Source organism: Halyomorpha halys, unplaced genomic scaffold, assembly GCF_000696795.3.
Source record: "Halyomorpha halys isolate HHAL.00 unplaced genomic scaffold, Hhal_1.1 Scaffold5.1, whole genome shotgun sequence".
NCBI lineage: Eukaryota > Metazoa > Arthropoda > Insecta > Hemiptera > Pentatomidae > Halyomorpha > Halyomorpha halys.
The window spans coordinates 888,638-915,174 of NW_027106871.1; the positions used below are offsets into that span (position 1 = coordinate 888,638).

Below are 26,537 nucleotides of genomic sequence, written 5' to 3' on the forward strand. Positions count from 1 at the left end.
CCGTCGTGGCCATTGACTGTGTTAGTAAAGCAGGTTACCGTTGCTGTTCGGCTTACCAGACCTTGATGGACCCATTCGTTATAGCTATCTCTCTTCGCTATATTTATTATATTTTATATACTTATTCTTAGAAATAGTTAAATTATTGTATTTTACTTTGATTTTTTTCCTAAACTGACGGGCTGCATGTATTCATATATTACGGAATTTTATCGGTTATACCTCTTAACATTTTTCACTCTTTCTAATATATCCGGTTGCATTATGACAATAAGCTCGTTTTTAAAAATTCCTGCACGATCACAACCGTTTTTACTGTCCCATTTAACAACTTCTACTTGCCTATATACAAAAAAATTCGAATTCGGGTTTTTGACGAAAATACAAGTTTTGAGGTCGCTTATGTTGTAAAAAATTGAAATAACATATTTTAGGCGGTAACAATATCGTTCGGTAAAATCGACTAAACGGAAATACTCAATTTTTTTTTCTACAACGACTCTAGTTGGATACTACCGCTACCTCTAATAAACCTAGTAGTTGCATTGTAGCAAAATGTTATGAAGAAGGAATCAGGTGGGATTGGTAAAAGGTAGATATGAGACTGATAAGAATTATAATGATATAACTGTGTTATAATGATCATATATATAATATGATAAAGTATAATATAAACTAATTATTAAAAAAAAAACATTAAATATTTTTAACGAATACTTTCTGGAGTACCGTATATCGAAATATATTATTTTAATAATATGACTAGGATGAATAAGTTTGAAAATGGCCAATGAAAAGAGCCGAAACGCCACAAAAATGTGGAGAATATATATGTATACAATTTTATTGTGGTTCATTGGATATTTCCTCAATCGTTGTGATTGGTATTTAATAATTAAAAAGCAGTCAGTGAAGAATACAAACAAGTAAAAACTTTATTTATTAGTGCTACCGTTTCGGCCTGAATTTCAAGCCTTCCTTAGGGCTAAGAACAAAAAACAAGATTACAATCAATAAATAAAAGGATATTCAAAATGATTATAAAATAACTAACATTATAAATACATAAATATTGTTGGAAAACATGAATTGTTTAAGTATTATAAGAAGATAAAGGTTGTATGAGAAGAGTAATTTTAAAAATTTAGTAAGAAGAAAGAACAAACAATAAAATATATGTAAAAATCTAGTTAGTAAACATTTTACAAAATGAAAATTATTTATAAAATAATATAAACTAAAAAAATTGGGATATATGTGTAAGTGAAACAACAGGATTAAAAATATATAAATTTATATAATCCAAAAGAAATAAACAAATATTAAAAAGGATGTCAAGCCCTGGTGTACATCAAGGCGCAAATGCCATAGAGAGGAAGTTGTACTGACCAGGGTGAGAATAGGTCACACGAGGCTCACCCACTCCTATCTTATTTCAAAAGAAACGCCTCCGAACTGCCAGTATTGCTACAACAATCTGACAATAAGCCATATTTTCCAATTATATGGCCTGCTATTTTATATTCATCGGAGACGATGATAAAACAATAGAATTAGTGTTTCAGTTTCTAAAATCACAACATTTACTAACACAAATATAACATTGAACGGAAGAAAAAGAAAGAATAATAATAATAATAGTAATAATAAAATAAATAAATATATTATAAATTATCAAATTAAAAAATAAATAAAATTAAACGAATATAAGCAAAATTAAATAAAATATAAATGGCGTTGATGAGGAATTAAGTTTGGCGCCACTATACAAAAAACAGCCTGTATCTTCCTAAAATACTAAAACCATTAATGTCTTTCAACAATATTTACGTTTCTATAATGTTAGTTATTTTATAATCATTCTGTATATCCTTTTATTCATTGGTTGTTATCCTTTGTTTTGTTTTTAGATATAATGAAGGCTTGAAATTTTGGCCGAAACGTTGGCACTAATAAAGTCTTTACTTATTTGTGTTCTCCACTGACTGTACCCCTTACCATCTTCTCCTCATATTATAAATCCACCTTCAACATTGACTTATCTTATTTTTTACATCTGAAAACGTTTTATTTATTTAAGCTATTTAAGCTATTTAAGAAAATAATAGTATCAACTACTTCTGTCCTTTAAAATCGGCTGTTTCAGAAGAATTTCTCTTGTGGTCTTGACATTGCAATTGTATTCTATATCTTTACTCAAAAAAGTGGTTATATTCCATATGATATTTATTTCGAACCTGTTTAAAACCTGATAACTCTAATACAAAACTTTACATTAATTTATTTCGGTCTGAGATCGGATGTTGAGTAAACAAGGTGGGTGGACCGACCGAAACAAATCAGCTCAGTGTGTACATGGGTAGCAGATTTGCATTGAGGTTTGCCAAGATCGTTTGCAACGTCCACTTCGGGCCAAAAAGATTCACCTTTCAATTTATCTCTTTATTTTATCTTCTTTTTTTCTTTTACTTTTGATTTTGTTTAGTCTTAAATTAGAATGAGATAAATGAACTAAGATTTCAATTTCACTTTAACTTATTGACTTGTTTAATTACCTACGTTTGAGGGCGAAGGTAGTTGAAAAATGGATATTAATTTTTTTTTCCTTTTTAAAGATTTATTCTCATCAAGAAATTTAGCAGTTTACATGAATAAAGTCCACTTATTTTATTTACAAAAATATTTATATTATTAATTTATTTTTCGCGGTTAGATGTAACATTGAAAAACTATTAAATTTATAAGTGGTATATCGTTTAAGCTTGTATTTTTTCCCATAATTACTGTAATTTTATCTTCTTCATTTTTGAGACTTCATTGAAGGTACTGAAAATAAGTAAATCTGTCAAACCTTGTAATATAATGTTTTCCTTTTTTTCAATGTTCTATTTAAAAAAATATCATCTGTTACAAATTGTTATTTTAACTAGAATGAAATAGAATACCTAAACGAAAATATGGAATTATAACAATTTCTATGAAAAAAAACAAAAAAAAAACAGCTCAAGTATCAAAAACAGAGCTTTACTGCCATGACAGAAACTAATAGCTAGGGATAGGATTTTTAAGTGCTAAAAAATCCGAAATATGTACATAAATATGTGCTAATAAATTGTCAAATATTTAAAAAAATATGTATTTATAAATTTTGTATTATTCAACAATATAAATTACTAATTAATTAGTAACTTTATAACTTAAAAAAGTTACATAAATATGTATTTATTATATAGTATATGAATAATATTTTAAAGAAATCATGTTAAAATATGTACAAAAAATGAACTTTGAGAAAACATAGCTGTTCAATAACAAGACATTAATTAGTAATTGTAATTAAACTAATTGATTAATAATTACTCAGAATGAATTATAAATGGAAATAAAGAATAATCCTTATTAAAAAAAAACTTTAGAAAAATATTTAAAACTTTGGAAGAAATCAATTATTCAGCAGGGTCGGTTACAAAATTATTGCAGATCAAATGCGTTTTTAATTTTTAAAAATAAAAATTTTCGTCGGTTTGACCGCAGAATGTACTTGTGACGGCTTCTTTCAACAACTACTGATGTTATAGGGGCATACTTAAATGAAGCTATTTCCATTGCATCTAGTTCGGTATTCTGCATCACCTGCTAATTTTGTAGATAGGAATGTCTGCTCTGAAAAATGCTCGGCACAAAGCTAAATACATATTATTGGTACCTGTGGAATCTGAGGAGGAAAAAAAGAAACAGAGAAATGGATTGAAGAGTAAACAAACAAAGTCTAGGAAAATGCCACAGGAACAAGACCCTTGCTCTTTTTAATTGATTCTGAGGAATTCTCGATGTAATTCTGTTTGAAAATTTATTATTGCCACTCTATTTAATTTGTGTTCAAAGATGAAGAAATAGAATTTTTATGCATTATTTATGATAAATGATAGATTTCACCTTTAAGTATCTTGCGGTCTCTTGAATTTTATGAAGCTGCTGCGAAAAATGTATTTAAAATTGAACAAATGATTTAAGGAAATATGTGATTCAGGACAGCATATTTAAAAATATGTTAAAAATAACAAATATTTCAGAAAATATCTGATTTACAACAAAATATGTAAAAAAAGCCCAAATATTTAAAAATATGTAAAATAAAAATCGCTTCTTTAGGCCCGAAATGTCTTGAAACATCTTTAGTTAGTAAGGAATCGCAGATATCACAGTCAGGTAAAAATATGTGAAAACATAAAAATCCTATCCCTACCAATAGCTGTCACGCTTATCGTGATAATGCCACTGGATGGTTAAGGATGTCTACTTATCTTTCATTATAAGTAGTGAAAATAATTGGGAATATATTAATTTTTATTTCAAATGAGTTTCGATTACAAACGAATTTCTAATTTTGTAAAATAAAAATACATGGAAATTTACATTTTTATATTTTAAAATTTTTAATTTCAATTAACTTTTAATTTTAATTAACTTTTAATTTTTATCTGTCAAACGTTAATATATACATTTTATATAACTTTTTTTAGTGTTTTAAAAAAATTAATCAATTTTACCAAATTTTATTATAACTGAAACGAAATGCAATACCTAGTTAACTATGAACATATGAACTGAATATGAATATGAACTAGTTAACATATAAAGATAGGTGAGATAGGTGACTAAAACGAGCTTCGCTGCCCTTGCAGATGCCAACAACTGTCATGCTGAACCTTATAGTGCTCCTGTACTGTCTCGACATACCATGACGGCAACTGTCCTTAATTTCAGATAGTTCCAGTAAAATGAAAACTGTATATCTTTTTTTCTATAATATATATATATAACCCTTAATGGGATTCATGTCAGTAGCAATGGATGTTAACTCTCTCCTTCCCCTAATTTGAAAACACCAAGATTTGGTAGGTTTTAGAAACTACTTCAATATCCTCAGGAGAGAGTAGGTAAATATATCAGGGATACCTACCACAGCCTCCGTTTAGTTAAGAAATTTTAGATTTTGCCTCCCCATGCCCCAACTTACCCTCTCAAAGCGATAATTTCTGATTGTGAGAAATTAGAACTTTTAACTAACAAATAGTTCCACTCACAAACGAATCAAACATACTGTTAAATTCATTTATTCTAGTGACATTTACAAACAAAAAAATTGAAAACAAAATAAAATATGTGATGTTATTGTAATTATATTTTTTTTTCTAACAGATAAGCTGGAGTGGAAAGTAAAATAAAAAATATGAAGATGGTCACGGTTGCGGTCAAAAGAACAAAAATAGTTAACAACTATTTATTTTCTGACGTTTCGCAGACGTTTGTAGAGCTTGATCAGGGCTGTTCAAGATGATAGCTTTACAGACTTTATCCGTCTTACCTGTCTTTTTTCTGTAATTTCTGTAAAGCTATCATCTTAAACAACCCTGATGAAGCTCTACAAACGTCTGCGAAACGTCAGAAAATAAATAGTTCTTAACTATTTTTGTTCTTTTTGACCGCTACCCTGACCATCTTCTTCATATTTGAAATTATACGGTTTATTTATATATATAAAATAAAAAATGTACCCTAATTTGAGTAGATTGGCTCATAATTTAACTTTTGTGCTATTCGGAATAATCTAATTGTATGAAAACTAAATGTTATGCTTCGAAAATATTTTGGGTGCAAACTGCGTTCATGAAGTATTTTTGTTGTGTATTTAATAATTTTAACTATATGAAAAAAAAAAAACTATCATTTTTGTTCTCTTTTATATGTGACTTAAAAATTGAAAAATTAATAATAAATTAAGCTTTGAAATTCTATGACCTTGTATCTATTGTCTAGACAAATCATAACTTGAAAAACGTTGTTTATCTTATTTTTTATTTATCGTTCCACCATGCAAATTTCGGATAGGTAAATAAGCCATCTGCTATAAATCAATTTTTATTTGAATTTCAAGTAGGTTCCATGAAATATTGTTTGCTTAAAACTATTTGACTGTTTGCTAAGATACAACAGTCTGTACCTCGGCTCCTCATCTGAATAAACAAGGAAAACAAAGCATTTATTTCAGTTGTATTAAAATAATATCTTCTATTTCAAAATATCTGGAAATGTTGACATTAATAGTACTTTGTATTAAAATTAATTGTATTTTTAAAATACAACTAATTATGATTGTAATAATTAAAATATGAGCTTTCCTTATTATTATGTTGGAGAGCGGTTGTACTGTGGTAGGGCACGATGCTACTAACTCCAAGGACCCGGGTTCGAATCCGGCTGGGCAGAAAATTGTTTTCTGGTTCACTGTAGCCCTGAGTCAACCCCATGGTTTCTATAGCCCTCCTGGGGTCCACCCAGCATCATAAATTGGGTAAAAATCTGGCGGTTGAGCGTGATTCTGAACAAATCACTTCCTTGTACAACGGTTGGTCTAGTAACAGTGCTGCTTTCAAAGTACTGCACCCTTAACCCTTTATGGGTTGTAGCGGTAGAGATTTTAAATTTTTGTTATTATGTAACTTTCGGGTCCAGGTTCGAATCCGGCTATGGCAGATTATTATTTAATTTTTTACTGTAGTCGTAAGTCAACCATGTTGCTTTGGGACCCCTCGGGCCCTCCCTGCCACTATAAGGTGTGTACCCTTAATTAGGAGAAAAACCCGACGGTAGAGTGTGATCATGAACAAATCACATCCATGCACAATCATTGTTCAAGAAGCAGATCTTCTTTGCAAAGTACTGAATCCCAGATCCTTCATATGTTGTAGCGGTATGCTCTCTTAAAATCCGGATACTACAATAATAGCTGGTTTACGACCATACAACTTAATCTAACTATTACGTTATGTTGCTCATTTAATATTCATTCATTTATTGTTTCATTACAAACTAAATCTTTTTATATTTATAAATAAGGCCGAATAATAAGATAGGATACTCATTCGATGCAGAATGCACTTTTCAAGAATCGCAGGAGAAGAAAAGACCTAATCCATTATTTTAATTAATTTATTATCTAATTATTTAATTAGTAAGAGTTTTAGAACCACTAAAATAGTCTTTCCGTAACAAGTATGATCGAAAATTTGTTTTTAATTATTTGCATATGTATGATTTTCCTTTTACGCCCAACTTAGATTTATAAATCACAATTAACTTTTTAAATTAACAACTGGCCAAGTTGTCATTCATGTTTTTTTATATTTTCTATTCAATCATTTTTAAGTAATTATTAAATTTAGCATTTTCGATAAACATTTAACATATGAAACACTGCCATTGACTATTTGTGCGTAGTCTTGATATTTTAAAAATATTACAATGAAATACATTCCGTTTTTTAATATATATTCGTTTCTATAAATTATTTTCTACTTTAGCTGCATTTTGGCTTTAGAAGCCGATCAAGTCTGTCGTAAAATCCGCTAAACAAGTTATGTCAGGGACATTATGTAAGAAAAGATCCTCCGGTTTGCTGATATGACCTATTGCGTGAAACAGGAACACTTCCTTTGCTAAAATTAACTCCACTAATTTGTTAAACTTCTCGCTTAATATTTCTTCCAGGTATATCTGTCAAATGATTCTTGTTTAACGCATTATTTATCATTTTGTTATACATTGTTCTACTTCAGTAACTGTTTCTTTTGAAATCATTATTTCGGTATTCTGGATCACTTTTTAAGTGTATCTAATTTTTTTTTTTTGTTTTGCTTAGATTTAATAAACTGTATGAAATTGTTTAAACTCGCATAGAGCTAGTTGCAGTTTTTTTTTTTATGTATTTGTATCATTTTAAAAAATTATTTGTATTACATAGCAAGTATTCTCTTATAAAGTTTAATATAATTTTACAGTACAAATCGTATTTTTATTAAGTAATTTAGTTTATTTAATTATTATTAAATAAATTTTTAAAACAAATTTTATAACTGTTCCTGTAGTAATTTTATCATATATCTATGGAGAATGTGGAATGTTGCTGGCCTCACTCACTACTTTATATATATGTGTAAGTTATGATATAGATTAGATAAGACATATTAATATATATTAGCCAACTATGTAAATAATTAAAACACATGGAATGTAAATTAATAATATAGAAAAAACAGAAAAAATAAAATCATTATTAAAACTGTGTGCCATTTCTGTGCGTTTAGTGTTATCTTCCGGTGACACATAAGTGGTGCCGAAACCCAGCCTTGTTCGCTCAGTTTTTATTATTACGAACTTCAATTCATCCCTCAACGAACTTCAATTTACGCTTCCGTTCTAAATTTTTTTCGATACTTCTTCGCAGTTTAGAGTACTATTTCTAAAAATGGATGCCGACAACCCGATTGTGAGACCTGCGGTACCAAACATAAATATGCCTGTACCTCCTGCGGTCCCAATGCCTCAAGAAGAGGCTGTGGCGGCCCCCGTTTCAGAAATGCCTCTTCTACCAGAAACAACGCTGGGGGCACCCCATGCTAATGCCTTGGCGATGATGAAGTTGAGGGCAGCGACATCGCAGGACTTAAGGATGGCAATATCAGATCTGGAGCGCTTCACTGGTGAAATAGGCGAGCTAAATCATTTCATCAAAGGAGGAGCAACGATGCCACGGGTGTGGTAAAACTGGACATCTCATGCCCCGGTGTCCCCGTACTAGATGTTTTGAGTGCGGGAATAAGGGGCACATAGCCAGACATTGCCCATACATCTATCGGAGGAAAATGGTAGACCAGGGAGAACCTATGGAGGTTAACGTCCAGAGGGTTAGAAGAAGACGCGGGCCGTCTAGATCGGACGAATCTTCTAGCGAAATGTCAGAGGCTTCAGAAACGTCAGCAACAGAACCGGAGGGAATAGAGAGGAAAAACGACAGGAAACCTAGGACCAGGTGGCAGCGAATTGGTGAAAGAAGATCATATGAAGAAAAACAGAAAAAATAAAATCAGTATTAAAACTCTGTGACATCTCTGTGCGTTTAGTGTTATCTTCCGGTGACACATAATAATATTTGATTTTTAATCAATCAATCCCTTGGTTAGGATCTTGTGCCGTGTTTGCTTTGAGGTCGAAGTGTAATTATGACCATCTCCTTGTACAATTTAATTCGTTATATTATTTAATAAAGATCAAAAACAGCAATAGCAACTACAATTTACAATCTATCAAATATAATGAATCACTATTCACGTCTAGTTATCCATCTTCTACCAGGACCGTCTTTAACCATTTGGGAGGAGGAGAGGGGAATGCAGTTTAAGATATGGGAACCCTCTAGGATATTGATAAGGCAGTTTAAATTAGTTTGAGTAATAAACAACACGTTAAAATCATTAGTTTATTCAATAATTGAAAAGTAATTTAACTGAGGAGAAGATGATTGGGGGTGCGGTCAGAAAATAACACAAATAAGTTCAAAAAACTTATTTAATAGTGCCAAAGTTTCGGCCAGAATTGCCAGCCTTCATCAAAGCTAAGAACAATGAATAAGATAACAACCAATGAATAAAAAAAAAATCAAAAATTTTGAATAAAAAAAACAAAAAATAATTAATAAAAGGGGAATTAATTAAAAAAAAAAATTTCCAACAAAAACAGTTATAAACTGTTTAATCTTTCTTGAAGCAATCATACTTCTCAGTTCATCCTGGTTTCATTTTAATTAAGGGATCACAGGAGTAAAAGGACCTAGTTGGGCCATGGAATTAAAATGGCACTCATTAAAAATAATGCTGCCACTTCTAAAATCACCCATCGCAATTGTGAACACTAACTGTTAAACAAACCCATAACAGGCTGTTATATTAGTTGAAAAAATAGCCAAAATCGATCACTGCTTTGTCTACTAGTAATGCTATCGATCACAGGATTTAGGAGGCCCCGTAGATCGCGGGGGCCTTCGGCCTAGTGGATGGGGTCGATATTACGTCTATTATAGCACTGCCCTCCACAACGCAAAAAGTAACTATCATTTAAGTAGCCCTCACAAAGTAGCTAGTGGCACTTAATTTTTTTTCCAGGTTGTATTACCATAAAAGGGTTACATTTTCGTTCTGGATCTTGATTCCATTTAGTAAGCTATGAAATTTCAACCGAAGGAGGTCACTTGTTTGAATAGAATTGAAATAGGATATTTTAGTGGAGTAATGTTATCTACCCATTGTCTCTGCGTTATGGTACTGCACACCATTACCTTGTTGAAGAAACTTCCATGTCCCCTTCGACTAAAATATAAATAACATTTTGTGGTTCTGAATATTTTATAAGCCTTAACAAAATTGATCTCGACTTAAGAGGAGAGAATTGGTGTTGGAATGCAAAAGATGTAGCAACATGAAAGAAATATTTTTGTTAAAGTCTCCATTTCAATGTAATCATCATACATATTATTGAATCTTGTATACATAAGTTATTAATTCTTCAAGTTATGTTTTTGAGTTCACAATGTCATTTTTGTTTAAACTTTATCTGTCTTGTATGTTGTCTTCTAGAATCACTTGTTCAATTTCTGAATTCTAACATCCGAAATGTTCTATACAATTCGATTGCAAACAAAGGCCTGTTACGAAAAACATCACCTTCAATTCTTTCAAACAAGCAAAATGTTGCTCACCATTTGATCCGGTAGAGAGTACTTGCAAGGACTGAGATCGATATCCTTGAAAATACTGAAACAGGTTTCAAACTATTTTTTGTTTTCACATTAATTGTGCTTGATTAAGGAAAATAATAGTATTTACTCAACTCTAGCTAATGCTGTAAAAACAAATATTTATTGAATTTCAATTAAGCAGTTTGTTTAAACACCTTTCCTTAAAAATATATGTGACGGAGATGTGAGATTTATTTAATATATACTATTTCAAGTTCAGTTATGTCTATCTTTAACACAAAGGATCTTTTTTATTTCTTAACCGTCTTACCATTATACTGTACTTTTAATTTTAATGATTAGATTACTAGCAAAACCTTTTTGTTATTTCAAAGATATGGTTTTTTTGTTGTTTTTTTTAATTAGTGAGTCTGATTTTATTTTGTTTTCTTGTTCATTTTGATGATATCGTATTAGATAGTATTAGTAATACTTAGTTTGCGAACAATTAAAGTATACTGAATATGGAATCTATTGCGGCATGAAATCGAGTGGACGTGTATTAAGACCAAAATTTGGTAAGCTGTAAGGTAAGAGTAGTGTAGGCTCTGGTCCCATTTGCTAGGTTCAAACTTTTATTCGTTTCGCAATAAAACTCCTGCCTATAAATAACACATCCTTCCCGTCCTAGTGGAAGTGTAAAAGAGCTTTAAACCCGAATAAAATACCTTTTATTTTTGTATTTTATTATTTATGTTGGTACAAATAATGTAAAATTTTGATCGAGGAAGCCCTGTCTTCATTTCAGATTCGCCTTTATTTATTTACAACTATACATTGAAGGGCAGTTCATTGTTACGTCTAGTATTTTATCAACCTTTCGTTTTCGTTTCGTAAAAGATATCTTTCAATAATTAGGTTATTCTTTATGTTTAAATGCACTAGGTTCTTCCCATCATTGGTATTATTTCTATATGTCAATAGTTTATTACTTTTGAAATTTGCATAATTTTTAAGGTTTGCAGTTCTTGCCTCTAATGCATTTTATGTAATTACTAGAGGTGATTCCCCTCTAAAGTAAGGTTTTAATCACCATCTCCCTCTCTTTGCCCCCCCTTATAACTCTGAACATTTTAATATTTATTTATTTATTTAACCTTTAATTTATTATTTAGTGAAGGTTTCCAATTTTTAAAGTTATTGAAACCTTAATCATACATTTTCTGTTGAAATAACTTTAAAATGACACTTAGGACTGAGGCTATACTGTAACCGCAATAGTTAATTAGGACTTTTTCTATTGATATAGCTTATAAATGAACACAGGCTTTACTGTAACCGCAATAATTAATTATAAATTTGTCTATTGATATAACTCATTAATGGACCTGGTCTTTAAGTTTCATTAAAACTGCTTCATTTCATCAGAATTCCATCGGTATGCCCAACTTCATAATGCTAGTTTGATGTGGAAGAAATATTAAGGTTGGAACGTCAAAAAAATTACTTTTCTTCTTGTTTTAATCCTTCGTACCGAGATATTTTTTCCCTCTAAAGTGGGTTACCACTACAAACACTGTGTAATCGGTTTGAGATGGTTTTTATTGTTTGTCTAAAAATTTTACTTGTAATACCTTTTCGAAGAGTTTAAGGTGATTAAAATAATGCAGTCATGAGGAAATTAATTGGCCCATAATAAAACGATTATCCAGTTAGGAGTCCCTAGTAATTACGTCTAATTTGATCACTGACCCAGGTCAAAAAATATAACATCTCTAAAACAATACGAGTACTTAGTATTATTTTTTTCTAATTCACTCTCTCCTACCTAGATTTTCCCCTCTAAATTGCTTTTGGAAAAGTCTATTACTAGTCATCAGTGTTATTTGTTATATAACTAAATTAGATGTAATATATATCAATCAATTTTTTATACATATCGATGAAAGGCAATGTAAACCTCATTATTAACTCGTTTCTGAAATGAAAACCACTATGATTTGTAGTCTACTACAGATAGCTTATGATAATGTTGTCAAAATACCAATATATATATTATGTATGTAGCATATATCTCTAATCTATTAATTAGTAACTAGGCTTCTACTATGGAGTAAAAACTAAATCGGTATCACTTTAAACATTTTTTTAAGGTACTTATTGGTTTCTTATGCTAAATTCGCTGAAATGAAGTTACGAGTTCTTCATTGCCTGTATTTGAAATTTAAAAAAAAAAATTGATAAATTTAATAGTATTATAAATAATTCTGTTATTAATCAAAATTACTTATCCTACTGATTATTTTTTTTAATTCCCAGTTACTCTTCTCAATTCTCTTATTTTAAAATATATTAATTTCCAAGTAATACTGTTAGGATCTATTCCATATGAAAGAAATTTTAATGAACTTCTCTCAATAATATTGTTATTTAACCCTCTGTGATGATTTATAAATTTACCGTTATGACGGGTATTTATTATTTATTTTCTTGTCCCTAGGGATGTAGGAACACCAATAGAGCCGCCGCCGCGACTGGTGGAGGAAAAGGCGAACCTCACGGCCCCCGAAGCTCCGCCCCCGGAGGTCCCAGTCAACGTCACCGCCCCCGCCACACCTGACGATATACCTTCCTTCAGTGAGTGGGCCAAGAAGCACATGGCTGAAGCGGGAAGGAACAAAGGTAAAATTTTAAAGTGTTAATCATTTGTGAACTATTCGTTGAAAAAAGTGTGTGGTTAGTGTTTCGGAAAGAGGTTGATTTAAAATCAAATTAAATGAAAAAATAATAATAAAAGCTTAGCGAAACCTAAGATTCGATACCAATATATATGTCTTCATGCATCCGTTCAGTGATGCCCTTCCAAATCCAAATCTACGTAATTAGTTTACGCGAACCTTCCACCTACGCTTCGGTCTACTTCTCGGGCGTTTACTAATCATTTCTGTATTAATATTTCAGAGATTCTTTTTTTACTAAACCCTACAACCTCACACGCCCATCTTATTCTTCGCTGCTACAGCCTAAATCATATTAACTTGGTGTAGATCTCTCAGTTTGGGCTGTATGTAGCTGAGAGAGTTGAGGCATAAGTATGTGGTGCAACGTCGGAACTGGAGCGAAGACGGAAATCTGTACCGCTACAGCCTATGAAGGGTCAGAGGTTCATTACTTTTGTAACGAAGGACTGTTTCTTGAACAGCGATTATACAAGGAGTTTATTTGTTCATTATCACAGTCAAACGCCAGATTTTTCCTAACTAAGGTAACCGCTTTATGAGGCTGGGTGGTCGCGAGGCTCCCCAAACCCATAGGGTTGACTCAAGGCTACAGTTACAGATTTCAATTATTAACAGCTTTTAAGGTGCTTCAGAAGCCTTTATATTGGGGTTCTTTATCCATACCATCCAATCCTGACTTGATCTTTGCTGCTTGGCGAGTATTTCTGTCATCTTTTGTTTAAGTTCTGCTCTTTGGAGAGGTAAAGTAATTTGGAAAATCTTTGAACCATACTCACAGATGCTGCTTTGTTCCTTCAAATTCTACTGATTTGTAATTAATTAATCCTTGGTATTCGCATTTTAATATGATAAAAATAATATTTATTCATTTTAGAAATTGAATTAATACTATTTTATAAATAATTTTGATCTTCTCTTCTGTAGCAGTATTTTCAATTCTAATATTAACTGCAGATTTAATAAGGAAAATATCCATCCATTGTTGATTAATAATAAATTTCTGATTATGAAAATGATTTGTTAATTTTAGTAATTATAAAATAGTCAATATTCCTCCATTTTTCTGTTTTAGGTGAAAACTTGACTGTTGGAAGTGGTGGAGCAAAGTTAAGAATAAAGAATTATGCTTCACCTGATTGTGGTGCAAAAGTAATTGCTGCCAATCCTGAAGCAGCCAGCCCTTCAGCCATTCTCTCTCCTACCAGGGATGATTACATGTTAAATCCTTGTAATGTTAAAATTTGGTTTGTGGTTGAGCTTTGTGAACCCATTCAACCGCAGAGGGTAATTTATTATGTTAATTTTTTTTTTAATTTTTCATACACTAATATATCATCTTTATAAATGATTCTACCCCTTTTCAGATTGAAATTGCTAATTTTGAATTGTTCTCTTCATCTCCTCAAGATCTTTCTGTCTTCACAAGTGACAGATTCCCTTCTCGCGAGTGGGCTCAAACAAGTGCTCTGACTGCCAAAGATGAAAGAACTGTTCAGAGTTTTCAACTTCCGAGAATTTCACACTTTGTAAAGTACATCAAAGTGGAACTTCACTCTCATTATGGCAGTGAACATTATTGTCCGATTTCACTGTTTAAGGCTTATGGAACTTCAGAACTTGAGGTATCATTAATAATTTAAATACAAAGTGGATTAATTTAGTATCTTTTATAGTTTCTACTTTATTTTATTGTTAAAATGAATTTTAAGAAAAGAAGCTTTTAGATATAAGGGGTATTCATGATGTGTTAAATATAAAAAGTTTTACCATGCTAAATGTTATAAATATAGGATTGTGAACAGTCTGATTTAAAGTTAAAGGGTCACGAAGACATACAGAACGGTGTCACATGAGGTGGTGCAAGTGCTGGCCGGAGCGATACCCCTGGACCTCATCCTCAGGGAGGATGTCCTTAAATATGAAGTTAAGAGGCAGGGACTAGAAGCGCTGCCGGAGGAGCTCCGAGAGAGAATCGGTGAGACTCCTAACTTATGGAAGAAAATACAGCGAGAGGACTCAATACAGAAGTGGAATGGACGGTGGGTAGCAAGCCAGAATGGCGCTACTTTGAGAAAATTCTTCCCTACCGTCTTTCCTAGATTGAAGGCTAAACGGGTCCTCCCAGACTATTGGGTCTCACAGATCCTAACAGGACACGGGGGGTTTCGGGGAAAGGTGCAGAGCTTTGGAAATAACATCGACCCCCGGTGCCTAACGTGCGGAGTTCCTGAAACAGCAGAACACGTAATAATAGATTGCTCTGCCATGGAAGGACACCGAGCCAGGCTGTCGAGAAAGACCGGGATTTACCCCCTCGCCGAGTCGGACCTTCCCAGTTTGATAGAAGAAGAGAATTATCCCTTCTTCAACCAGTTCATTTACGGGTGGAAGGAGGTGGTGGGCCCCTCTCATTACACGATGGGAAGGACTTGACCGCCCAACATCGGCGAGCCACCAGAAGATGAGGAAGCTAACCCGGATTGAGACCAGGAGGGCTGGACCAGCCTGGTAACTGCAGGAAACACCCAGAGGGATGCAGTGGGCAAGGTGCAGCTCCATCAGACGTAGCGCTGGGCTGCACCACAGTAAAAAAAAACAAACATTAATTGAATAACCAAAAACCAATAACCAAAAAAAAAAAAAAAAAAAAGTCTGATTTAAAGTCCATGTTATATGTAAAATGCAGAGCTCCTAGCAGATTTTCTGGGCAACTTTTTTGTTATCTTAACGAGATTATAAAATCTGCAACAGCCTCTTCACCTCATCTTTCTCATATCTTGTTCCTTGTTTCCTCTCCTCGATTATTTTCCCTTTAGTTTTTTATTATTTTTATCCATTACTTTATTAGAGTTCAAAAACATCCAAAACATCACTAAACAAACACTAACTATGAGCAACTAATATTTTAAAACAACAGCAGACAAAATGGTATGGAGCTCAGCTGGTCTGTTGCATGATATCATTCTCCATTCTGCAGACCTATTAACAGACTCTCAACTGTGTCAAGTGTTACATTATTTTAACATACTAAAAGATGGAAAAATTGTTTTTATTGTAATGGTTATTTAAATATTATTCAGATTGATTCTACCCTGTTCCAGACCATTCTGAAACCTATATAATAAAATCCCCTACACCTTTCAGTACAATAAATAAATACAACAGAATAAATATAACAAATATTGTTTATAACTGAAATAAAAATTAATCTCTGTCTAACTTGTGAGAAGCTTTTGCTTGCTGTAGTACTTTTTTTTTCACTGTATTTCTATTTCAAGCTTGATGTGTTGTGAAGAAAACTAAAATTATGTATGATTTAATATGCTAATAGCTAACAAGTGGTACATCATATCTACTCCAAACTTACTACTTTACGATACTTACAAAAATCTGAATATAATGACATGAAAACTTGAAATCTACTTTTTTGGCTGCTATGATGTATCACTTCTTGACCTTTAATACATTTCTATACAATTATCTGCAATTATTTCATATATCACTCTCATGATCTGTTCTGTTTAGTGACTATTGTTAACAATTTTATGAAATTTGAATATATACTAATTATTACACTAATACATAATTTATAAAACGAATGGATGCTACATAATTTTACAAATCAAAATATTCTCCTTAGCTTGTATATGATACACTTCATAAATCTCTTCATAAATGATTAAAATCTGAAATTGGAAATTAGCCAGTTTTATACACTTTTAAAATAGGTAATTGGTCAGTAATTAGTCCAGTTGGTTGTTATTGAATTACTTTGATTCTTATGATGAAGAATTTTCAAATAGCTGATCATTAATTAGTCATATAGTTGTATTAGGTTTATACTTCGTAATTAAAAATTGGTGGCTATCAATTCAGTTGCCCTTGTCCCTTATAAGAGATTATAAACCACAGGATATTTTTATAATTTATTTATTTAATGGATTAAATATGTGTCTTTTTGAATTAAGACAGAAATACATTTAGTGGTAATTTCTACAGGTTTTGGAAACCGTTGATGGTGATGACAATGAACCGGATGAAATCAACGATGAAGAAAATGTTGGTGGGAAAAGAGATCTTCTCGAAGAATTAGAAATAAATAAAACTGCAGAACATGAAAATAAAGAAGTCGAAAATGGAAATAGCAATCTGTTTGGTTCTGCGAAAGCTGCCGTGATGAGTATCGTCAAGAAAGCTGCTGAGGTTTTGGTAAAGGCACCTGGAAATCATAGTGCAGTGTGCAGCCAATCCGGACCTCCCGAGCATAGGCATTGTTTCACTCCAAGTTACCAAATTATTTGTAATAATTGCTCTGAGGAATTTTATGATAGGTAAGTTATTTGTTTTTGATATTTTTTCTTTTAATGTCATTATACAATTAGACTAGTAAACTGTTATCAAACTGTTGATTTGTTTAATAGAATAATTGAATTACTGATTTGTTTAATTAAAATAATATCTAGAATTGACAAATTAATAAACATCCTTAATTTATATGAAGTCATCAAGATTATTTTATTACCATTAAAGAATTCTTTTTTTTTTTTCATGTATGAGCAAAAAATATTGGGAGAATATGAGTTTTAAAGTATTTAAAAACAGCATTATTAAAAAACAATATGTGACTAAATCAGTATCGTAAACTATTAATGATTGTAATGTAGAGTATATCAAACAAAAATAGTTTCATTAACTTTTCTAAATCTTAATTTTTTTTCTTGTTTTCTTCCAGTAAGATGTTATAATTATGTATTTATAACTTTCTTAAATTTTGTTTACAGACTGTATGAAATCCTTTGCTGTCGTGGAACAGAGATGCAATGCCTATTGGCTAATCCATACGTGAATTCAGTTATATCTGACAGCCAGCTTTGTAATGAAATCGGCCTCAGTTGGGTTGATCCCAAAATTTCTTTCAGTTCCTCGACTAATGTATGGTCACCTAAAGTGGCATACCTTAGAGCCCTTTTACCTAGGTAAAATTTATTCATAATTCAAAATCATTCATGTTTATAGTAAAATTTTAATTTACTGTGGAAGTATACTTTTCTCCATAATTGAATAAAAAAAATAAAATAAAATATGTTTTTCATTGGTAATAAATATATATATCTTAAGTGTGCATAATTGTAAAAGAATATAAAAAATGCAATATGAATCTTTAATAAAGTAAAGTTTTTTTTAAATCTCAAAATTTATATCTTATAGAATCATATATTATAAACAACACAGAGAATTAATAAGTAGAAATAGTATCAGGTTGTACCATATGTATGTATCAGTTTAAAGAGAGGGTAATATTAATAATATAAGATTGATTACTTTATTGCTTATTAAGTTAGTTATAATTAGAAATTAATGGTTATTGATTATAAGATTGCTGTGAAAAAAACCCTTTGTTTTGACCAGGGCTTTCCGGATCCAATATATAGAGGAGTCACACCTGATACTATTTGAATAATCTATATTTCAGAAGGGGTTTAGAAAGATTAAAAAATATAATGATAAAATTGAACTGATATATTGAAAATAAAATAACTATGGTTAAGAGGAGTAAGCCAAGAATGTGTATAATATTGTTGGTTACTTGATTTTGAGAGGGAAAAATTCTATTGCTGATATAAGATGGTAGTGAGGTAGGCTTAGTGCTGATGCAAGACGAGCACTTATTGAAAATCATGCAGATCTTATTGTTCTGAGCATTTTAAACCCAATCTGGAATTTCTTCAAGGGCTGGTAACAAATAAGAGATCACCATACAAAATCAGCAGGTCAGAACAAATCAGAGAATAGCCATTAGTTATCATCTATACCAATAGATCTTTTGACTGATTCCAAACTTGATAATTGTTTTTAAAAGTTGCTATAGCCTAATACTGTTTTAAAGGATCTTACAAACTACAAATATTTTCTTTTTCTGATTAAAAAAAATTGTATTCTTTTATATTCAATAATTTTTAAATTATATAAATTTAAAAAAAGGGCTGACAATTTATTGATAATTGTAGTGATTAATTTGTATTAGTGAATTTTCAAAATTTACCTTAGCTTTTGGTTTATCAAAATACAAATGAACTCAAACTTCTTTTTGTTTTAGGGAAATCATTGCTGCATTATGTAATTATATAGCTGTAAGTAGAAAGAAAGTAATTTTAAATGTAACAAAAGAAGAATCACCAATTAAAAGCCATAGTGAAATAGGAAATAATGTTAGTAACACTCCTGTAGAAGATGTAACTGTCCCAGAAGAAACAACTTTTGTCATTCAGCCTACCAAAGTGGTTGCTGCAGAACCTGTAACAGCAGATGAGGTTATTTCAGAGACTGTTTCTATTCTAAATGAAACTAAGGATGAAATAATTGAACCTGACCTAACTCCAGAAGAAAACCCACCAATGCCCCAAATTGCTCAGAATGAGACAATTGAGCAAGGTATTTAGAATCCTTTATTATATTATTGAAAATACATAATTATTTTTCAGTGGAAATTATTCCCTAATTTTTTTTTTAAATAGTTATTGTGAACAATACTCAACCTATTATTGAACCAACAACTGATGAACCAGTAGTTGATTCACTTGCTTTGGACTCCCTTTTTCCTGAATCAGAAGAGGAACCTGAAGAAACCAAAACGGCCACAGCAGTCCCAGTTCAGAAAGAATCAGTTTTTGTACGATTAGCAAACAGAATTAAGGTTTGTAATTAGTTACATATATTCATTCATGGGCATAATATCAGTAATTGTAACTAATGTTTCCATTTCTTTATAGGCACTAGAAGTAAATATGTCTCTCTCAAGTCAGTACCTCGAGGAGCTTTCAAGGCGATACAAGAAACAGGTTGAAGAGCTCCAGCGAACTCTAGGAAATATGGTGGAGGATAGAAGATTAGCTGCAGAAAGAGAGACTATGCAAGGAGCCCAGTTAGCTGCTCTAACTCGCAAAGTAGAAACATTATCAAATGCTTTAGAAGAACTTTTAGTAGAGAGAGATAGTTGGTCAAGCAAGGCAAGTTGATTGAACACTTATAATGTTAAATGAAGGATTTGAATATCTGGTTGTTTGTTTCAATTCCATTACTTTTAATTTTCTTTGACTATTTTAACTTTTTCTCTAACAAAATAATAAAAATGAATTTAGATAATTTACACAAAATTTAAAAAATAAAATAAAATAACTTGTAGTTTCATCGTGAATATACTTTTTTTAGGCCTCTGTACTTGGTCAACATGGGCTCATAGTTATTTTAGAAGTTTGTGGCTTTATAGCAGTAGTGTGGGTATGGAGAAGGCTGAGTGGATCAGCACCTCAGGAACCAGATCGTCAACAGCAGGCTCCAGTGATGAGAAGACACAGTGCTGAAGAACCTTGTAAGAGAAACACTGTAAGGAGACCATCTGAAGAGGCTTGTCTTCCATCAGGTATGCATTATAGGTGTGTTCAGAAATCATTATTAATGTATCTAATAATCTGCATTCAGTGACCTGAATATGTTGATCAAAGAGAAAAACAAATTTCAAGGTGACGGCCTATTTAAATAATTAGCTGTATGTTTCAATTATTTTCTTGTTCATGGTACTCTGCATTCAACTTTAAAATATTATTTACTAGTTCTTATATAGTTTTTGTCTAACAGCTATGTATGAGGCATGTCCAGAAGTTAGAGTACTCAATTTGATGTATTTTTTAAAAATGTTTTATTTTTAAAAAATTTCAGAGTATTGTAGATATACATGTTACTTTTCCATGTGATTGCTTTCCTGATCAATGCAGGTTATAAATTGTGGGTCTAGCTTTTTTTATGATCTGATAGAACTGCCCCACCATCTCCTTTGTCCACTTAATGACCTCTCCTCATAGGTTCAAAATTCTTCTGAGTCTTTAGGAAGGTGAAAATATGAAGGCGCCAAGTCAGGGGAGTAAGTAGGGTGATTCAATGTGTTCCAATATTTTTTTTTTGTTTGATGACCCCCTTCCGCATCATTTCTGACAAGGTTGGGGGGAGGTATCTTCATGTTACCACACTATTCTAACACCATTGTGGGGAGTCAAGTTTTCGTTTCTTGAAACTGCCACAGAAATAATAGTCAATCCCCTGGCTAGATTTGAACCAGTAACACTGCAGTTCCCAGGTTGTAAATACCTATGCCTCAACTCTCTGAGCTACAGATGGCTAACACATTCCAACCAAACAAGTTCAAAATCATCTTGATGGTTTTGATCTTGCAACTAACACTCCCTTTGTCAACATTCACCTCCATTTATTTTTCTTTTCACCAGAAGGAATCTTATGACAGCACGCATCTTGTACTTGACAGAATTTTTTATTGGTATTTTTCACAGAAAGAGACACCATGTTTTGGTGACACAAAGTTTTGGTACTGAAATGGATCTCCAGTGCTTGTTGTTTTGAGTAGATCCCACACTACTCTTAAGTGTTACCAACTTATGAAAAAAAAATTCATACAGTACAATACCAATACAATTCAAACAGTACCCTTACTTTCTGGACATGTCTCATAAATAAAAGAATACCAATTACTAATATGGCCTTTTACATGTTAAGTTCTTAGGAAAAAATAAAAATTTTCATCTTCTATTACTGCTTTTAATATTAATAGATATTAGGATGTAAAATTATAAAGTGGGTGGTTGGCTTGCCTTCAAAAATTTCGAAAAAAAAAAAGTTGTTCTAAACTAAATTGTAGCCTTTTCCAATAATTTCAGTTTTCTTAAAAGACAGTTCAGTCATTATTTAAAAGAAACTAATTATTCTCATTATGACTTCTTTCAGGGGGTACCCATCTAGATTTATTAACGGAAGGGGCAAAAAGAAAAATTTCGCGAGAAGGTGTGCGTAAGAGAAAGAGAAGAAGGAAGGGAGGAGATGTAGTTGTTCTCGGGAGCGATGGAGAATGGAAGCCGCTAGATCCAGGACCAGACTTCATTAAGACAGCCATGTGGTCAAGAGGAAAAAGGTCATCCCAGACTCAGACTTCATCCAGCCAAGAGGCTTTATCCATCTGCAGTGAAACTGCCAAACCTAAAAAGGTTGGAGCCTTTAGAAGGTTCGTTAAGAAAATCTTCTGATTTTAATAATCTACCTCCTAAAGGTTTTGCCTCGTCTTATAACTATGTGTGAAATGTGATATAGAAATTACTAGAGAAATAAAAATCACAGTTTACATTGGATTTACTTCCAAAATTTAAAGTTGACTTACTGACTTAACAAAATCCATTCCATAGTATTGTAAATGTTTGTATTTGTTTTAAATAGTACTTTTATATAAGTGGTTTTTAGTTTAAATTATTTGTGACTTAAGTTTGTAAGTTATTTTAAAATTGAGTTTATGTTACTTATAGTTATGTAACAGTTGATAAAACCAAAAGATATAAGATTAGTTTGTACCTGATTTTTTATATATAGTTTATATGGTTATTTTTATATATGTTACTGATGTTTGGGATTAAATTGATTATGTTCAATTTTTGCAGTCAAATCTTAAAATTACTTTTTTTAGACTATAAAAGAAAACTATAACTTTAAAATTCCTTTAAAAATGGAATGAGGGGTGTTTTAAACTAAACATATTATATTTATTAAGTATCTTATCTATTAGTAGTATTTTCGGTTCATTTCCATGTTGTAGGTTAGGTTAATCAATGTCAAATATTCTTTCATATTGCATCAGTATCATCAAGTAGATAGCCATATAGGTGTTAAAATTTATCATTGTAAAGACAGATATAGATAGCAAAGAAATAATTATCTATTTTGACTGAATCTTTTAGACTTAATTCACAAGTTATGTTTATTTGTTTATATATAAACTAATCCTCATTACTTTTTATAAAATTATTGCATTAAAAATTAATGTTTGAAACAAATTATTGAATCACTTTGTCACTGTCTATATCAAATAAATGGGGGTTAAAACAATTTTACAAATTTCAATTTTATTGAAATTAATTAATAAATTATTAATATTTAATATGTTACTTAACTAGTTGGTATTGTGTGCTATTGTGCACCCATTGTTTAAACTATAACACCATCCTCTACCATCTTAAATTGTAAAGGATTAATATGTATTAGATGTACCCATAATATATTTAAACCACACTTACTAGAAATTAAGTCATTTAATTCCAATTAAAAAAAATTCTCTGTGTAAAGTATACATTGGATTTTTCTGTTAACTGCAAATTATGAAGCATGAATCTTAGCGAACTTGTGATCTGTGAATTTATTTCTTGGTAATTTACAGACCGACTGAAAAGGCCAATGATAATAATCTCTTAATGAGACTAATTGATACCCTAGTCTTTGAATGTTACATCTAGATTTTAAATTTAGTTAAAAATAAACTAGAGTAATGTTAAAAATTGTAAAATAAAACATTATTTTCTTTATGAGAGAAGAAAGCACTGTTTTAATATAGAGTGCCAAAGAAAAGTATATTTGTAATTTAGAATGCTTTATTTATTGAATATTACAATTTTAATTGTTGACTGATTTTATAATTCCATTACAGTTGCATTGGGTGTTTGGAATATATATGCAGTTATCTAAATGGTGCATGATGTGTATATTTATTGATTTTGGTTCGTTTAAAGAATATTTTGTATTTATGAAATGCTACACTGCAAAATGCCTGTTGTTTGAGTTTTATTATAAAGATGGCGAAAGAAATATTATTTTATATAACAAGGTTATTGCATGATCATTATGTTTAAATGGAACTAAATATTGTATGAACGATCTGATTTTTATATTTTCAATTGTATATATACAATTATGTTACTTAATTTTAAATGTCATCATTGTATAAGATTAAGTCCTGTAAGTTGTAAAATAAAACCAAGTTAAGCTACATTGCATTTTTATCAAATTTTTGAGACCTGTGTATTGAATTGATAGTGATAATCATAATATGATTAGTGACTTCCATATTACTACGTACTACTTATTTGAGAACAAATATTTTTTTCACTTCCTAGAAGAATACAACAAAACTTCCCTTACTTTCAAGGTTGAGAAAGATAAAAATTATCTGTATAATTTTGTGCTGTCTTTTCTTTCTTAATATAAGAACAGATTCCATCTAGTAAAACCAGTCATTATTAATTATATTATGCCATAATTTCAGAATCTGTTATATGTACCATTTATAAATGTATATGGCATGCATACAATCTTTGTTATATAATTTTTCCTCATGTTTCCCATTGAGTGTTGACTCCATACTTGCCCTGTGTTACTTGATATTGAACACCGTTGGAAATTTTTGTGGACTCTTCAACAACAAAGTCATCCTAGGATGACTTTGGTTTACATTTCAGTGAGTGTACCAAATTTCGGTGTGCCCTAGCTTTGGGCTTGTACTCAACATAAAGTGCAAGTCTCAGATCTGAGGGTCCACAGCGAGAATATATCTTATCAGCGTTGGCGGGGCTTGAGTACTATCAATCCTGCTCTCTCCTCTTGGTCCAGAGAACGTGGTAGGAGAGAAGGGATCATTCTGTCTGTTGGATTGTATACTGTGTTCCAGGAGTCAGTATCTGGGCATATGATCACTGTTCTATTGCTTCAGATGATTGTATTCATGGTGGAAATGCCTTCTTCAAGTCTGCAACCTTTAGGTAGATACACTAAAAGCATTTTGAAGATGGTGCTACTCCACCTGATATAGCATGCCGCACAATAAGCCATATTATACTGTCTTAGATCCATCACATCAAGGTTGGGACTGTTCAGTATAATTGCAGCCCTGGGCTTCCTCTCTTTAATGCACAAAGCCATAACTCTTGACATTAGGCCGAACCCCATGACCAAGTTCTCACAGTAGCTAGGTTCTTGGACCGCCAGGATATCACAGCGTTTGGCAAGAGCTCTCAGCTCGTCTACCATAAGATGGCGGCGCCCCATGTTAAGCTGGAGGATGGTGATTTATTTTATCCATAATGGGTTCTTTTCAACACATCGTTGCACAAGGCTATGTGCACTATTTGTAAATCTTGGGTTGGCATTTGCCCAGACAAAATTAGCACAAGTTAGGGCAACCATTTTTTTTTCTCATATACAATCTTTCATGAAATGACTCGCTGCCCATCAGATGCAGAATACAACATCTGCTTCGCAAGTGGCCATATCTTTGGGATTTTAAGCAACAAGTGACATCCAAATAGTCTAGAGTGCTTGAATTTTAATAAAATGGTCATCAATGGAATTCATGAAGTGTGAATGTCATGAATTTAATGGCCTTGAATGACTCCGAGTCTTTCAGTACATTTTTTCACCATTTAAAACCTAAAGTAAAAAAAATTGAGGCAACTATCTATGTAATACTAATTCTTCTTCATGACAAGAAAATATGCTTCCTGAATAATCAAGGCTTAAACAACATTATCACTCGCATAAAACACAGGTTAAAGAGAAAAGAATAAATTTGATGTATAAAACAAACAAAAAGTAAAAATAGGCTGATGATGGAATTGAAATCAATTACGAACAACATATAAATTTTATTTTGTTGACAAATAGTGAATAGAAATGATGAGACCAATTCATGAGGTTCATAGATGTTGCGATTTATGAGGATTTTACATTGAACTATAAAATTGACCCAAAGTGTATGCCAGTCATGCCCGAATCCTAATAGCTTGTCAATGCATTCATAAGGTTCATAGATGTTGCAATTTATCTGATGAGGAGTTTACATTGAACAACGAAATTGACCCAAAGTGTATGCCATTCATGCCTATGGGTCCTAATAATACCTTGTCGAGGCATGTGCTAAGTGCTGGTAACTATTTGAGAGATGTGGTGCAGCATTATCAGAAGGCATTTAGCAGAAGAAAATTAGCTGGAACAGGAGGATTGAATGTAATGCAGTGTTAATCTGCAAACTATGTGTGATAAGCGAGTTTTAAGAAAATATGCCTTAAATCTGTTCTGGATATTATATGCACTCTGTAGAGCATTCGACTAGGTTCCTGTAGGAGATTTCTAAAGGTACCCACTTTACACAATTGCAGGACGTTAATCACTCTCTGTAGAGTAGTTCCCTACAGTCGGATGGGAGTTAGCAATTTTTAAAGGTATTCACTTTAGATACTTGCGTAATGGCACAGACGGCTCTTGGTTATGTGCAAAGGTATTAAAAATAAAGGATATTCCCACAATTTCTAGTACCAAAATACTGGAAGAATTATCTATGTGCA

The 26,537-nt window shown here is 31.7% G+C and overlaps 1 protein-coding gene across 3 annotated transcripts in view; it reads left to right on the forward strand.

Moving 5' to 3' along the window:
• The window catches only part of LOC106692437 (SUN domain-containing ossification factor), a 118,398-nt gene extending 94,211 nt beyond the window's left edge, over window positions 1-24,187 (forward strand). For 2 of the 3 annotated variants that reach the window (XM_014438391.3, XM_014438403.3), the window contains 10 exons: window positions 13,074-13,255; window positions 14,387-14,598; window positions 14,679-14,936; window positions 17,314-17,645; window positions 18,096-18,290; window positions 19,412-19,746; window positions 19,830-20,008; window positions 20,085-20,321; window positions 20,524-20,734; window positions 22,108-24,187. In XM_014438391.3, the coding sequence (XP_014293877.1) occupies window positions 13,074-13,255; window positions 14,387-14,598; window positions 14,679-14,936; window positions 17,314-17,645; window positions 18,096-18,290; window positions 19,412-19,746; window positions 19,830-20,008; window positions 20,085-20,321; window positions 20,524-20,734; window positions 22,108-22,403 (2,437 nt within the window). In that variant the 3' untranslated portion in view covers window positions 22,404-24,187. Of the gene's footprint in view, window positions 1-13,073; window positions 13,256-14,386; window positions 14,599-14,678; window positions 14,937-17,313; window positions 17,646-18,095; window positions 18,291-19,411; window positions 19,747-19,829; window positions 20,009-20,084; window positions 20,322-20,523; window positions 20,748-22,107 lie in introns of all 3 variants that reach the window. The other variant, XM_014438396.2, reaches the window with a different exon arrangement.
• The last annotated feature ends 2,350 nt before the right edge of the window (window positions 24,188-26,537 follow it).